Raw genomic sequence first — 16114 nt, forward strand, 5'->3', positions numbered from 1 at the left:
CGGGGGGAGGACGCGCGGGAATTTAATCCTTTGTCGTCATACTTACGTTTCCGACGGAGATTAACGGGAAGGATCTACGTGTGTATAAATGTCCGCGCGAGAGAGAACGAGAGCACAAAATTATTCATCCCGCCGCGTGCATGCGTGTGCATCGCGGCACGTACGGCACGAAGAAAAACACACGGCTTTGACGTTCGGGAAGATTAAACTTTCGGTTATCAGAAAATGAAACGTAAATAACATTTAAATATCAAACTGAAATATTCATGTTTCAGATTCGCCAAATGAATTGAGTAACGATTGATTAACAATTCATTAGCGTTGAATTATGTAAAATATTTAAAAAATTGCAAGTTAAATAATTATTTTTGCGTTACAGAGATACACAGAAGGAGATAAATGGATATTTCGGAAACGTGTCCCTGAAAATTTTAAAAATATGTAAAATTTAAAAATAAAATTTTCAGATTTTGATCAAGGATTAAAGGTAGGTTTGTTAATGCAGAGAAGTGAGTTAAGAACTAAATACAAAACATACATAAAAAAATAATTTATTTATAAAAAAGCTCGGCTCATTCCAGCTTTGCAGTTTCTACATTTAAAGAAATGGGTGCGCATTCAGATTTCAGACAATGTGAGGAGGGAAAGCATACGAAATGCGATTAAATCAAACGGACCTAAAGAAAAAAAAAAGAGGCGAAAGGGAGAACAAAATTAGTTTACGTGATACGTGAAGAATGCGTGGTTAGTGATAAGGCGGTTAGTACAAAGCGATTGCGATACAAGAATTAGAGGTTAATTTCATCCAGACAAAGTTTTGATAATATAAACGCAGGACACAATAAGCATACACACAAGTTTCTTCCCCGTTGGCGTCAACGTTGAAAAATCGCTTTCTTTGCCAAGTCGTTGCATTTACAGACTTGTCCGAGATTCGGCAAACTTCACGTCGCGCGCCAAGTTCGATCGAACAAACGTTTAACGTCCATTTCTATCAATGCGGATTAACTTTAATCTCGATTTAACTTACTTTTTGGAAAAAAAAATTCTTAGAATTAGAAAAATATTTTCAGAATTAGGAAAAAGATAAAAAGTAGTTTAAATCGAGATTAATTTGCATCGATAGAAATAAACACAGGAAATTTACAGTATTCGGCGTATATCACGCCGGATGTTTCGCTTTCACGTTTCACGGCGCGTTCCTCGATAAATTCGGCGTCGGTTCCCTCCTCGGCCGCGAAAACGTTCCCCGAGCGGACACCCCCGCGTTTTCGTCGAGTCTCGGCGACGGCCGGAGAAGCGAGGTTTCCGTTTCGAATGAAAGAAATCGCACTTGAAGTTAACCGAAAAGCCATCTGTCATCACGATTGAACGCGGAGCGAACGCACAAGGGAAGGGGGGGGAGGGGCGAGGGAGAGAAGGGGAAGCGGGATTGTTTCGGAAAGCAGGCGATTCCGAATAGGACCGAATTTCTCGCGCGAGTCTCGGACGCGGCGGCGGCGGAGGGGTGGGGGAGGGGGGAGGGGATTCTGCCGCGATTTGGGCCAGCGGTAGCGAACAATAGCCGCGAGGCCCCCCCCACCGGGGAGGCCCCGCTATCGTTACGAGGCGCGAGCAACGCGCCAGCTGATAACTCACAAACAAAGGGGCAGCCGGAGCTGCCTTCGCGCAACAGCACTTTCTACCCGAACGTCCACTAGAATGCGCCAGCTGAGAATCCCGTCGTCCCCTCGTCGTCGCGCGTACGGGGCGCCCCGTATGCGTACGTCTCTCTACAGGCACGCGCGCGCGCGCGCGCGAACGCGTACACACACGCACGCGCGTACGAATACGTACACGTATGCATACATTCACGCCCCTGTGTATATTTACGTACGCATACGTATATATGCACGCCCGTATATATGCCTAACATCCGCCCGATGACATTTGGCACGGGTCGCGGGCGGCGATAGAGAAGCGCTCCGAAGATAGGTGCGAGAGAAGTGACGAGGTGGTGAGACGGAGAAAGAGGGGGGGGGGGGTGAGGAGACTGAAGACAACGGTGCCTGTTTTCACTGCGTTGCGTGGAACGATCGGCACTCTACCCAGCACTACTATAGACTCGCTATATCACGCTCTCTCGCTCACACTCACAGGTTTCCCACAGGGGCGGAGGGGCGCACGGTGGCGGCGAAGTGGGAGCGGGCTGATCGGAGACAACGAACAATATACCGAAACGCGAATGGAGAACGGAGCGAGCGGCCACGGCGACGAGAAGAAACGGCTCGGCCCCGGAGTGATGACGCGACGGTATACGCGGACGATTAACGCGGTGACGAAACGGGTTTAAACGAACGCACGAACTACCAAGCGGGCGAGCGGGCGACAGCTTGGCACCTCCGCGCTTCGCGAGCACTCGCACGCATTTATCGATGTCAAAACGCTCACCTCGGCGGTAGCAGCGCTCCGGCGCGGCGGCGGCGCGCGCGCTTACGGACGCGGCGATTGGCCGGCGCGGCGCGCCTGCCGCCGCGCCCGGCCAATCGGCGCCCGCGTAACAAGCGTCGCCGCTGTAGTCGCGTGCCGCCACCAACACCCCGCCGGCTGTCACGTGAATCTCATGCCCGAAAACAAAACAAACAGCTGGCCGCCCAGCGTCGCCGCTGTCGTCGTCTTCCAGCGGGGGCCGAGCGCTCCGCGAGCGCAGCTGAACCGAACCTGAGCGGAGCCGAGCCGAACGTGGCCGAGCGCGCCCGAGACTCCGTTCTTTCGGCGTGTCGAATTGACGGATGCATTGAAAATTGAAATACGAATGAATACGAATATTTGGAAATTGTTAGAGATTAAGGTGATCCTAAAGCCGTGATCCTAGTCGGTTTTTTTCGGTTTTTTTCTTAGCACTAATCTTTTAATTGGCTTTATAGAAATGCAAAATTCTTGTCTAGAATTAAAGTACGCATCAAAATCTAGGTCATGGTGGTCGAATTTATATCAAAAACGAAAAAAAATTAATATTTTTTGTTATACGTGACGACCACCACATATAAATTCGACCACCATGACCTAGATTTTGATGCGTACTTTAATTCTAGACAAGAATTTTGCATTTCTATAAAGCCAATTAAAAGATTAGTGCTAAGAAAAAAACTGAAAAAAACCGGCTAGGATCACGGCTTTAGGATCACCTTAAGAAATTAGGTATAAATGACCTCTACGCGCGGTCATTGTTCTTACACATGAATTTAAATAATTATGTGAAGCGCATAAATTAACATATTCTGAATCGGACCTTTTGTCAAGTGCTTTTATATTGTATAATAGAAAGAAGACCGAGAAACAATACTCGTAGGATTCCTTTAATGACTTCAAAATTTTCTTTAATTCAGATGCACTTTATTTTCTGTGTTTGAAAAGAGTTACTATGGTGTGATTAAAGACTAGTAATTCCTGAGAAAAGTTTGAAGCTCGATTAGAAATAATTGAAAAATCTTTATATCGCCAATCGTTAACATTGAAAAAAAAAGAACAAATTGCAGATTGAAATAGTCACGAAACATTGCTCGATAGAAGCGATAACTAAAAGTGAGAGATAAATAAGTAAAGCACTACGACTCGAAAAAATATTTCCAGAAGACAAGAAGGTTGTACAGTTTCAAACAATAGAAATGTAACAATTTTATTTATTACGCCAAATATAACCTTTGATCATTTTTTCTGCGTGAAATTATTTCACATTCGCGATACTGGCTTGATGCCCAAAATATCCAGCGCGTTCTCAAAGACAACTTGCAACGCACGCAGCATGTACAATCTTGCAACCATCTTGGGGATCAAATGATCACCTCCTTCCTAAAAATCACAATTTGATGTAAAAATATAATAAAGTATAGGCATAAAGTTTTCTTTAGAGGTTTTCTTACCGTCAAAATTCTGACTCTTCGATAGTAAACGCTAAACTTTTGGCATAATCGTGATAAGAACAGGCATACGACTTGCGGATAAATATGAAAACTTGGTTCGCACTTCAGGCAATTGTTTATCATTTGTGGATATCCGAAGATAAAATTATATATGAGCTCCCATTCTTCCTGCAGATAAATCAATTTCTCTTTAAAAAAAAATCAAAATTTAAACAATTGGGGAATTTAACAGCTAAAATTTTTTTTTAAGTACAAATATATCGAATTTTAAGCCTACAAAAGCAATTCTCTCCAAGTATAAAAATCGCAAAATTGAGAAAGTATAGAATAACTTGTCGAAAAAGATTCAGAAACACTAGACTTACTTCTTCTTGTAACTGCGAGAAATCTACATTTTTTATATCTGGCAAACTAGGATAATCTCCACGCAATACCTTCTCATCGTGTTTTGTTAAAATTGTCGCTATCCTGGCAGTGTTGTACAACGCAAATGACGCACCTACAATAATTAAATCATTTTTACTTGTAATTTCTTATTGTTGTATGTGTGTCATGCGTACTTGTCAAATAAAATCGACGCTAAGATTGAACATTTTTGGAATAATTATAAAATCCTTTTGAGCAAATGGATGAATATAATAATAAGAATACGTATCAGAAAAATATTCACTAAACAATCAGTAATTTACTGATATGAAACATACCTCTGGTATTTGTAATGCTCCTGTCGTCTTGAAAATTATTATTCCCGATAATAACTGATCGACTTGGTTTCACAGCCATTAATTCGAAAATGACAATGGCACTGGCTAAGTTCCGCAGGAAGAAATCTTTTGCATTGTTCATCTCACCCTCGATAAACTTATGCTCGCTCAATTCGGCCAATTGGTTCATTTTGCATTTTATATATTGCTCCCACGTAAGACATGTCTCTTTTAAATTCGTTTGGGAATTCTTCACAACGCCGCAGACATACTTCTCGTATCCTTCATCGACCGATCCCTCTGATTTGCTGGTGAACACATATCTGCCAGCGCAGATTTCCCCAGTCGACAATGTATGTCCGTGTAGACTCAACGCCTTTGTAGCAATGTTTCTCATTAGACGCAACCTTTGAGTAGTAAGATCCGACTGTCCATCGGGCTGATACTTGAACGTAAATGCTTTACCGGTCGATTTAGCCTTTCCGAACGTCATTCCACACTCGATAGCCATCGTTATACTGTTTGCAATAATATCTCCTCGATTCAAGAACAAACAGATCCTTTCCCTTTGCAACATGCATCTTTGTATTCTTATTGGCCAGCTGCTGCTCTTGGATATTAGCTGTTCGAAGACCTGCCAAGATATAGGAATTTTGTAATCATGAATATGACGTAACGCTAAATAATCAGATTTATTTAACAACTTTTGATAAAGGTGGTTTTTTGAAATTCAACATTTCATATGCGGTAACATTATGTATTGCATTTTAAGCGCAGAAAATGTATGGAAGTGCGCTAGTATGAATCTATTAAATTCTAATCCGTTCCAATCGATATTGACAATATTTGTTCACCTCTTCAGCCACATCCGCGTCTGTATTGCCTTTCGTTGCGCCACGTGTGTGTGCAAGATGTTGCAAGATGCTTGTGCAACTCTTGGAGCAAACCAAGAGACCTCTCCATGCTTTGAAATTGCACAGGAAATACAGCTCTCCATTTGCCGATAGATTCTCGCAATTTACCTTGATTACCGAAGAATTTCTATGCGTATCGCCAGTAAAATGGGAGACGATGTCGTCGATAATAGATCTGGTGGAGAAACCAGTCCAGGTTTCCATTGACGACGATATATGCTGATCGGCAGCAAGTGACACTTGCTATGACACAAGATTCTGTATTCGATTCCTCGTCGTTGCATTATATTGCACTTACTGCTCTTAAAATGAGATAATTGTATAATTAAGCGTTGGAGAAAAGAAGAGAAAAGATGAAAAGTGCAAGCGGTGCAGCTGCAAAGAATACACGTGTCGCTATCATAACAATTGGGTAGCTGTACTGTGTTGAACTTTGTGCACTCGGAACGAAATAAGAATATTCAGATATTGAAAGAAAAATAGGAAGTAAAATAACAAAAATGCTGAAAATAATAATAAAATCAACAGTCCTAAGGTTTTACTTGTTCTGCACTTTCTGCGTTTGAAGTGAAATAGGTTATGTTTACAATTTGGAGACTGAAAAAAAAGAGAAAAATGCGATAAAAAGAAACGACTCTCACATGTATCAATATTTTCCTTCGAAAATGCCTTCGGGAAAAATGCAAAAAAAAAAAAATTACTTTCTGTTAACTTAGCAGATATTTTGTATTTCGTTATCTCTCAATATTTTAAGGTCAGGGTTTGAATAAAACAGTATAAAATAAAATACGATTCTTGATAATAGTTTAATTAATTAAATGTATCTTGCGTCATACTTAATTAGAGATTTATGTATCTTACAAAGTCATCACAAAAGGTATTTGCTACTTAAAATACAAGTAGTTTTTTTTTGTATGATTTTGATATATTGATATCTATTATAAATTATTCACAAGTATTGCCATTCTATCTAACAAATACGTAGAAGTTTGCTAAACAGAATGATGATACTTGACGTATGCTATGGCTGCAAGATCTTTGCAAATTTCCTCCGTTACTACAGCGCTTTCATATAGAATGTTCTCTTTCTCCCTAAAACACACAAAACATAAAAGGACAGTTAATATATAATATATATATTTAAAAAAACGTGTAATTTTGTATAAATTGTTTATAAAATAACTTTTTTTATTTTAAGCTTCATGAATATAAACCAGATAGTAGAATTTTATCTTACAATTAATTAGTTTTAAAAAGCAGAAGTTTACTTTGACAAAGTTTTAGCTTGATGATTAATTATGAATATATTTAGTGCAAGAAAATAAGAAAAAATATCAATCTGTGATAAAATGGATTAATTCCACTCACTCTTCTTGAGAACAGGTACTCAGCAATCTTTGCCTCGTCTCCGCCAGCATTATCTTACTCTCCGGTGTCTTTGGTATTTCGCTAACGAGCTGCTTGACAACCTTCTGTAAGCACGAGAACAGACTCTTCGTGCCGGGTATCAGAGGTAGCAGGGGATTCAGCAGAAACTCGTGCAGGTACGGGTGCGGGAGTAGCGCCAATCTGGAGATCAATCCTGTGATCTCTAAATTGACTTCGTACGTCTGTTTCGGCATGTTGCTGGTCTTGTCGAAGAGCATGCTCAGGAACGGTCCCATGTAAAATCGGCCCGAGCAATGATCGGCTTCCGGTCGCGAGTCGGAACTCGCGGAGTCGTCTACCATTACCGCTTCCAACGGCCACGCCATCAAAGCGCAATCGGAAAGCACCGAGGTGTACTGCTGCTCCCAAGCTGGCATGTACTTCTCGTAGTTATTGACGTCCGGATCTGTTTGCAAGTAACGCGGCATCAACGACAGAAAACTGAAACAAAGGTCATTTCATTGTGTTATTTTCGCATTCTTGTGCTCTTTGTTTACCTAATTCCCTGAAGATAAAGAGCGGCACATCTTTGCATTTAGACTCGGGCAATTAATGCCTACACACTTATTTATGAAAGATCTTTTTATTAATGCAATATTCTTAATTAATCATATTTTACCAATTGATAACTCGGTGGATATTACTCGGTGCCAAAGTACGGCTGTGATTTTGCTCGTAGGAAAGATCCAGAGATCCTTTCTTCTCCTTCTCTCTTTCGTCCTCCTCGTCGCTCCATGAAGCGATAGCACTATCGGCAGCGGTATTATCGTAATACGCTCGCGTGGACAGATAGATCAGTAAGAGACAATGCAATATGTGTTCATTTCTTTTGTCTATTGCCTCTTCGAACAATTTCAACGTTTCTACCGTGAGATCGTTACTGTCCGTGAAGCAGTTCTCTATCAGTCTGTGCAATACCGGCGACGTCCACACGTTTGGTATTTCCGAATCTCTGTCTTGCCCGACCAACCAGTAACTCACCTCTGAAAAATCGTTAAAGGTATATAGGGTAATCAAATAATATATATTTTCGAAAATTTTGAAACTCGAGATATAGAAATTTCTTAAGAATAGTTTTAGCTGATAATTACGTTGTAAACTGCTCTTAGATGGATATATTAAAACTTGCGAACTTCTCAGAGATTTTATTTTGCTTTAGATGGTTTTTAGGATTATCACGCACATACCTGTGCACAGTATAGAGGAGGTAGTTTCCTTCAAGCACTTGGCAACAAGAGCTGTGATAAGTACGACGTGGTGATCGGCCAAGGCGGGCGTCACTATCCTCTCGAAGAACATCACTCGAATGGTCCTCGCCAATATCTCGGCGAGTTCCAGCTGAGCTTCCCTGATCAGCTGGTTGCAGTAGTCGTACCACATGAAGAATGCCGCCACTTGCCGGCAACCGGGAAACTTCTTTTCCTGGGTCCATAGCGGCGAGTCCAGGCCCCACGTGACGTCCACGTTGTAGATATCCAGGTGGTCCACGTGCGCCGGGATGGCGTTGAACAGATTCTCCAGACGTGTCGAAACTATCGTTGATAGCTCGCTCCTGGCCACCGTTTGCGCGAACGAGGGATCATCCAGGGACGCCAGGACCATTATTCCCTCGCACGCTCGTATTCTCACGGTGTTGTCCTGGAAACGGGGAACAGGGAAAGAACGATTGATTATTACATTTTATGATTACAATCAGCTAATTGGTTAATTTTGTTAACAGAAAGGATGCAGCGTTCTTTACCGCGCTATTTAAGTAGCTCATCAGGGAATCCAGTAAGAGACACTTAGACTTTTCCGGCATCTTCGGCGACTTTAAACTCTGACTATCACCCGCCACGTAACTCGCGTCGTCGTAGACACTGCAGTCGGTATCCAACCGCAAGTCGCGCAGGTTTTGCAGATGTTCGTCGATTTTATTCCCGGAGAAGTCTGCCCCGCTCTTCTCCTCCCATTGCCCGTTGCTCTTCGTGTCCAACGAGGGCGAGTCGCAAACGGACTTTTGGGCCAGGGGACTCGACGAGATGCTCTCCTCCCTCGAGGAGACGGACTCGTTCGATCTTCTGGACAAGCGTCCGGGATCCGACGCGGTTGTCTTGAAAACATGATTCGAACGTGGTAGTCTTCGGCGTTCCTTATCAAAGAGATTCGGGCTGACCAACGTGATCGCTTGGGTGTCCAAGGGCTCGAACAAGGGATTGGAATTGTTTCTCTTTCTAGTCGGGACATACGTCACCCTCTGGATCTCCGTCCTCTCATTATCTTTCTTGGCTGGATTGTTGACTGCTTGCACAACTGGCGCGTCATTGATGATGTTGGTCACGTGAGGATATTTGCACACCAGGAAGCAGATCGTTAACAGAAACTGCACCTATAAAGAGAGCAGATATTTCTTTAGCAAATATTAATATTTGCACTTCAATTGATCGGTGTAAACAATTTTGATATTACTATCAACTATAAAAAGTCGGTATTTTTATACTAATCCTTCCAAGAGCGCATACATCAATAAGTCACAAACTTATTTGTGACTTATTGATGCATGTGATTTTAGTATCAATACACGAACTCGAGATACCTCGTTAATTATTTCAAATTTGAGATATAATTAGTGGTGACGGCGTAATAAATTTCGATGAGGACAGTAAAGAAAAATTTGTCGAAGAATACACTAATTCTATTCGCCGAAAATAATTTCTCTGGATCTGCAAATTATTATGACAATTAATTTTTATCTTATGATCAAGGCAGTTATATTTTTGCCGTCAATGCAAAGTGTGTTGAGAGAATAGATTATCTTCCTTTGGCAAAAGATTCATATTTCTCCAAGCAAGGTGGAAAAGATCCACGAGGAGGGGAGGAAGAAAAATTAAAATAAAGAGCCTTTTCTTTCTTGAGATATCAGACATTTTTAAAACATTCGCCATTCACTCGCTTCGGAAATTAAAAACTTTTTCAAGTGATTTATGACTAATATTTCTGCAATTGTGATGTTTCAGGAAATTATTCGTAAATTATTTATGCACGAGAGGAAGAGAAATAATTTATGAATATTACATTAGCAAAATTATTCACAAATAATTTATGAATAATGATAATGAATAATTACGTCTTTCGTGCAAAAGCAATAGCAGGCGTAAATAACATCGTACGAAGCTATATATTGTAAGAAATAAGCGTTTTTTTATTTACAAATCTATTAAATATTGTCTCACTTTGTAGAATTATTCTATATTTCATAATTATTTCCTGAGATATTAATAAATACATTTATATGTATATCTGCATATATTAGTTTATTTCTAAATTAGTTTCTTCAACAAAGCTTCTCTATTTTACGAGCAAAGCAAGCTCCGCGTTCGTAAAATTGAATAATTGGCCACGGGCAATAAAGCTCTGGCGTTTTCATATAAAATATACAGCTGCTGCAGCAGTAATTTTGCTGCAACAGCGAAAATTAAATCTACATCTTGAAATCGCGCTTAAACACGATCGGTGGCGTGATACCGAGCGCGGCCGAGGCTAAACGAGATTAACCGAACCCCGATTATCCCGAACCGTCCATTCGCAGCTCAAACGTCTCGCGTTGTGGTGACGCCGCGTACGCGCATTGTGCCTCGTAACTCGCGATTTTTCCCCGATTTTTGCAAGACAGAGCCGATCGTCGTTCGTGATTATCGCCGAGCGTCCTGGGACGCTATCGAGGAGAACAACGAGTGCGCGAGTACATCGAGACATCTCGGAATCGCGGGATGCCGCAGTCGTGTGCGCGACGCACAGCGAAATAGAGGGGGAGGAAAAAAAAGCTAGCCGAGAGTATCGTACATTTTCGAAGCATCGTGCATTTCATTTCACGTCGGTTAACGTGCGCGCGTCTCGTGACGCGCGTGGGCTCGAGGAGGAGAACAATCGCGAAACAGTGATCGGAAAGTGGATCGGCTTTCTTTCCCTAGAAAGACGAACGATGCGTCGACATTTTGAAATCGACGCGGCGCGCGCGCGCGCGTCGATCGGTGCCGCGGCCAGCCGCGGTGGCGCGAAACCGAGCGCGGCCGAAGAGGCGCGGGACCGGCCGAGCGCGCATTCGAAGCGTACCGTTTCGCGCCGGCAGACGTGCGAGCGTCGACGTGTGATTCCGCGAGATCTGCGTGCGGAGCGAAGAGAGATCGGAGGCCGATATCCTATCCGAGCTCGTCTCCGGGACTGTTTCCCGTCGCTGTGCGTCATCGGGACGAATCGTAGGCTCGACGTGTGTCGTAAATACGTGCTTCGAAATCGCTGGGGTTAGCCTCGCCGCCACCGTGGGCTGCGCCCGGCCGATGCGACGACGTGAAGGAAAGTGAAGTTGGCCGGAGATCGCGACTTTCGGAACTTCTCGTTTCGCGTTCCGTTGAACGCGTGGAAATCTCGGGAGTGTTTGTGAGCGATTGTGAGAGTGAACGCCAATTCTGGAAAGTGTACTATGCTGGTTTAGCTACCGCGTCTCTCGATTCTACGGAGCGACGAGGATTAAGTTTTCCACGACGAGAAGGATACGGAGCTGCGGAGCCAGAGCGGGATGCGGCGGATCCAGTGAGCTGCTTGCAGATTACGTAAGTAAATGTATAAATTTTTCAAATCAACTTGTAAATGAGCGTCGAGCGCAGCAAATAGACCGTCGGTTTAGATACGCGCCGATTGGATATGACAAGCGAGCCGAATAAAAGTATCGATTAAGAAATAAATCGGAAAACTGTCGAGTTCTGCAAATATATACGAAAAAGAATGAGAGAGAATAACCGTTAATGTTTATTTCTACCGATGTAGATTAACTTTAAATCTCGAGGTTAGTTTTTTTTTTTCGAACTTCTTGAACTGGTGCACATTAAGGTTATTCTACATAAAAGTCGTAGTCGTGAGTTGCAAGAAATTGACCAATCACAGATTGAATATTCTCCTCAACTTCGAATGTGATTGGTCAATTTCTTACAACTCACGACTACGACTTCTATGTAGAATAACCTTTAGTGTAACGTAATAAGTTAAGGTGCCAATTCATGAGACGCTGAAAATGAGCGTCAACAAGCGTGAACGTGATGATTTCGCTTTGACGCTAGCGTCAAAGAAATAGAGTTGAATTTGTTTAATATTCCGCGTAAAATATTAATTATTTTCAAGTGATATCTTCAAGTAATAATATTTTATGGATACATATATAAAAGATATTATTTCTTGAAGATTTTTGCTTGCTGAAAATGAGCGTCGAGCGTCAACGTGAAAAGGCACCTTTAGAGTGAGACAAGTATATTTTTTTTTCACTCTAACCTATTGCACCAATACGCACACCATTCAGGAAGTTCTTCGAAAAAAGAACAGTCGGTCGGTTCAACTTACTTTTTATCTTTTTCTAGTTCTATGAATTAGAAGATAAGAAGCAAGTTAAACCGGGATTAAAGTTAATCAACATTAATAGAAATTGACATGAGAAAATAATAATTTTTAAAACTCATCTTAGGCAAAGAGAAATAAAAGTTTTCTACTCCTATTTTTCTAGAAACAATTTTTGCTTCGATTAAAATTAAAGTGATCTGTTTCACAAAGTCTGTTTCGCAATTGACGTGTAAAATATTGCCTTTACGTGTAAAATATTAATTATACAGAGCAAGGAAAGTCTCTTTCGCAATTGACGTGTAAAATATTGCCTTTACGTGCAAAATATTAATTATACAGAGCAAGGAAAGTCTCTTTAGGTAATTGTGATTCCTCGCAGTCGTAAATTTCTCGTTTTGTTGGCGAATTTGGATCAAACTCTTCCAAGTATCTCGCACAGTGTCGTAATAAATTGCAGTGAATCGATTCGTTAATTGTACCTCCTCGGCCTCGATCGGCGACGGTGGGTTACCGTTGCAGAGTGCCACTAATCGTTGTATCGGCGCGTAGATGGACGCGTGATGCAACAAGGGATACTTCGACCTGCCGAGAAGTTTTCGCAGAAAGCCGAGGCAGACCGTTCGCATGCCAGGTGGCGTCTCCGCGCTGGCCAGAGTCGCCAGAAGGTCCAGGAGTTTGTGCTGCAAGAGATACTCCAGGCAAGGTCCCGGTTCATTCTCCTCCTTCTCCTCTTGCAACAAGATATCCAGCAGCACGTCCAGATGTCGGGGTATGCTGGTGTTTTGCACGGGCACCTTGCAATCGGTCAGATGACTCACATAGAAGTTCATCAATTGTTTCCAGTGGTAGGTGAAGTCCTGCAACGGTGTCGCCGGCGGGGCTATCTGGAAACGCAGGAGCAAATATGTTGAATCGAGATATGCAATACGTAATTTATTTTCCGGAGTAATCTGACGAGATTTTCAACAAGTTTAAAGGGTAGGCAAAGTCTCGGGCGACAGTTTTGAAATTCGTACGTTTAATCAGAAGGTCGTAAATTATATATCAACAATTAGGTCGAGAATTATCAATAATACTAATTGTAAGTCAAATACGCATTAAAAAAAGTTGTCAAGATATAAATTATAATTATGAATTTAATTTCTATATAAACGCGATTGACGGTCAATTTGACTTAAGCAATTTTTAATTTCAATCGCATTTTTTATCATATAAATATATAAAAGAACGCGGAAGAGATTAGACTCGCGTAAAAGGAGCATTTTTAAGTAAAATTGCACTCGTGATAAATGTTATCGGTAACTCCGAATCGTCAATTTACGTTGCCCGACTCGACGCGAACGCCCTTACTTTTCGTTCAGACGGAAAATAAAGAATTCCGCAAGCAACATTTCATATTTATTTGACTCTTATATTCTATCGACTTATCGTATATTTTTTTCATCCATTTATTTTTGCGTATTTGCTTTTGTTTTTATCGTATAAGTTTATGACTCACTGATGGAGTTGAAAGAAGTGTCGAACGATTCTCTGAAATATCGAAAGATATTAACTACAAAATTTGAAGAGCATCTCTAACTGTGGAAACATTACGGGAATAAATGTACGAATGCGGGAGAATATATACTGTTAAAGGAGCAACCTTAATCTAGTGTACAACCTACGTTCGAGTTTAAATGAATTCTGTCTATGGACTCTACTGTCAGTCCACATATGTCGCCCTGATAGCAACTCAATGCGGAAATATATTACGATACGAATGCCCTGGTTCGTAAACACTTCCTTTCCATCAATATATCGTGTTCGATCAGTTTTTCCCAAGCGATCGCAAAATCGGGCGCGCCGTATCAAACGCCGCATGCAACCCGTGTCAAGGTTCCCCTCTCTCTCTCTCTCTTGCCGCGGGAGGAAAATTCATTAGCATATTCGTTATCGCGGAGCGCAAGGACGGAGCGCAACTGCGCGATTCGCGCAGCAGACCCCGTCGCCGTCGCCACCACCGACCGATTATCACTCACCACGTCAATGGCATTCTTCAGGGCGATCTGAATGCCGCTGATCATGTTAACTCGCTCGCGGGGGATACACACTCGCGCGCACAACACCCCTGCTCTCATCCGCGGACTCGCGTGACGTTCCCGCGTAGCAGTGCCGTCCAGTCGCGCCTCATCGCGCGGCGAAACGGATTTTTCCCCGACAACGACAGCGACAGCGGCTTTCCGCGACTTTGACGTGTCCCCTTCCCGGTTCCCTCCATGATGACGATCGAAGGTGCACCAGGTGGCGACACCGGGCTCACGTGCGCGCCTGTGCGAGGGGTACACCCGACGATGTTAATAGACACGCGGCAGATGATATCGCGGTACGACCGAGCGCCTTGTGTCCATTAATTCTATAAACGAAAAAATACTGTTTGGTCGGATGCTGCGTCGATTTTTTTATAATATAAAAGAATTAAAAATTGAAGATATTTTTGTCTTGATATTATTTTCAAAAATAGAACTTATCCGACCCCCGGGTCATTACACAGATTTTAACAGACCTTCCTGATAAGAAAAATCAGGAACCCTTACGTTAAAGCCTTGTGTCCACGATGCTAAAATATGAAGACAAAAATATCTTCATTTTTAAATTGTTTTATATTATAAAAAATCGACGCAGCATCGACCAAACCGCAAAACCAATATTTTCTCGTTTATAGAATTAATTTTTTCAAAATGTGTAACTTTTCATATAGAGCAATTCAATAGCAATGAAAAGAAATGTCTGTTTATTAGTACGATAATTTATTCTCAACAGGAACTTGTACGTAACAACAACGTCAATAATGTTCTAAGTGTAAAAAAGTCACTAGTTCGAGGGCGATATTGATGACGTACGCGTGTATACTCGCTCACTCACACTCGCTTTCCCTCTCTCTTCCGTTTTCTCGTTTCCATAAATAATTTCCAGTGACGACGTCTCACACGGCAGTAAGGAGGAATCACTCTCAAATATCGTTGTTATACAATATACATTTTACATTTTACTTTTTATTAAAATATTTTTTTCCTCAGAGAAAGAAAATATTTTTTAAAATATTCTCTCTAAAACTTTCTTTTCTATGTAATCTTACGGATAATGGAATATAATTTTTGCTTATAGTAATATTATCTATAAATTCATCGATTAATATACAATCATCTTCATCAAAACCGAGGATGAGATATAAGATCGAAAGTATTAAGCAGGAAAATTATTTTAATCTCGTGTCACGCTTCATTAGCTTTTGACTTAAAATTATATTTTAATAAGTACTCACCGACTTGAGTGCTCGCAGTCGTCGCAGCATAGCGACGAAAAAAGCTCGCGAATTTTATAAGAATTGCCGGATTTCCGAATTTCGAAATGTACACGGTGTCGTTGAAAAAAACAAGCGCACTAAAAAACCGACGCCACTCTCGAACCTTATCATTTATCTCATTAGACTTTATCGCGATAATGATAAGGAGATACACGCCGCGCTTGATTAATAGCCGGCAATATTCCCCGAATGCTTTATCTCGCATGCAATCATCAGAGATATGTAATAACTTAATAATATAATATACAAGGCGGCGTAAATAAATAAAAGATAACTAATATAGGATGAAGTAAGATTATTTTTTTTTTTAATAAAATTTTTTAAGATAATTTCGAACTTTCCAACATTAAACTTTACAATTTTGCGTATTGTTGCGCAGCTATGTTTTAAGATAAAATTCTATTTAAATTTATTTGCAGTTGAATAATATGATGTCGCGCGGTCTATAGTATTTTT

At 41.4% G+C, this 16114-nt stretch overlaps 4 protein-coding genes across 8 annotated transcripts in view; 1 reads left to right on the forward strand and 3 right to left on the reverse strand.

The window, feature by feature from the left end:
• The window catches only part of LOC139808435 (MAX dimerization protein), a 46507-nt gene extending 44086 nt beyond the window's left edge, over nucleotides 1–2421 (reverse strand). Inside the window, exon 1 of one of the 3 annotated variants that reach the window (XM_071770414.1) lies at nucleotides 2215–2421. The gene's annotated coding sequence lies outside the window, so the exon portion shown is untranslated. Of the gene's footprint in view, nucleotides 1–1638; nucleotides 2079–2136 lie in introns of those variants that run through there. The other 2 variants (XM_071770413.1, XM_071770415.1) reach the window with 2 other exon arrangements.
• A 1223-nt stretch (nucleotides 2422–3644) lies between these two features.
• Nucleotides 3645–5794, reverse strand: LOC139808604 (DALR anticodon-binding domain-containing protein 3). Its single transcript, XM_071770769.1, has 5 exons — nucleotides 5461–5794; nucleotides 4607–5240; nucleotides 4268–4401; nucleotides 3903–4070; nucleotides 3645–3831 (listed from the first exon to the last, which is right to left on the reverse strand). The coding sequence occupies exons 1-5, from the start codon at nucleotides 5722–5724 to the stop codon at nucleotides 3712–3714; spliced, it is 1320 nt and encodes a 439-aa protein (XP_071626870.1). The 5' UTR covers nucleotides 5725–5794; the 3' UTR covers nucleotides 3645–3711.
• Nucleotides 5795–6307: 513 nt separating this feature from the next.
• On the reverse strand, nucleotides 6308–14393 carry LOC139808600 (FHF complex subunit HOOK interacting protein 2A). Of its 2 annotated transcripts, XM_071770758.1 has the most exons (8): nucleotides 13980–14304; nucleotides 13814–13845; nucleotides 12795–13199; nucleotides 8690–9316; nucleotides 8136–8586; nucleotides 7568–7931; nucleotides 6889–7389; nucleotides 6308–6612 (listed from the first exon to the last, which is right to left on the reverse strand). In XM_071770758.1, the coding sequence occupies exons 1-8, from the start codon at nucleotides 14173–14175 to the stop codon at nucleotides 6513–6515; spliced, it is 2676 nt and encodes an 891-aa protein (XP_071626859.1). In that variant the 5' UTR covers nucleotides 14176–14304; the 3' UTR covers nucleotides 6308–6512. The 2 variants fall into 2 exon arrangements, with proteins under 2 accessions (XP_071626859.1, XP_071626860.1); XM_071770759.1 differs by lacking the exons at nucleotides 13814–13845; nucleotides 13980–14304 and adding an exon at nucleotides 14334–14393.
• Nucleotides 10736–16114, forward strand: part of LOC139808603 (BRISC complex subunit FAM175B) — a 30474-nt gene continuing 25095 nt past the window's right edge. For both annotated transcript variants that reach the window (XM_071770766.1, XM_071770768.1), the window contains exon 1: nucleotides 10736–11537. The gene's annotated coding sequence lies outside the window, so the exon portion shown is untranslated. The remainder of the gene's footprint in view (nucleotides 11538–16114) is intronic.

This window comes from Temnothorax longispinosus, chromosome 2 (assembly GCF_030848805.1).
Source record: "Temnothorax longispinosus isolate EJ_2023e chromosome 2, Tlon_JGU_v1, whole genome shotgun sequence".
NCBI lineage: Eukaryota > Metazoa > Arthropoda > Insecta > Hymenoptera > Formicidae > Temnothorax > Temnothorax longispinosus.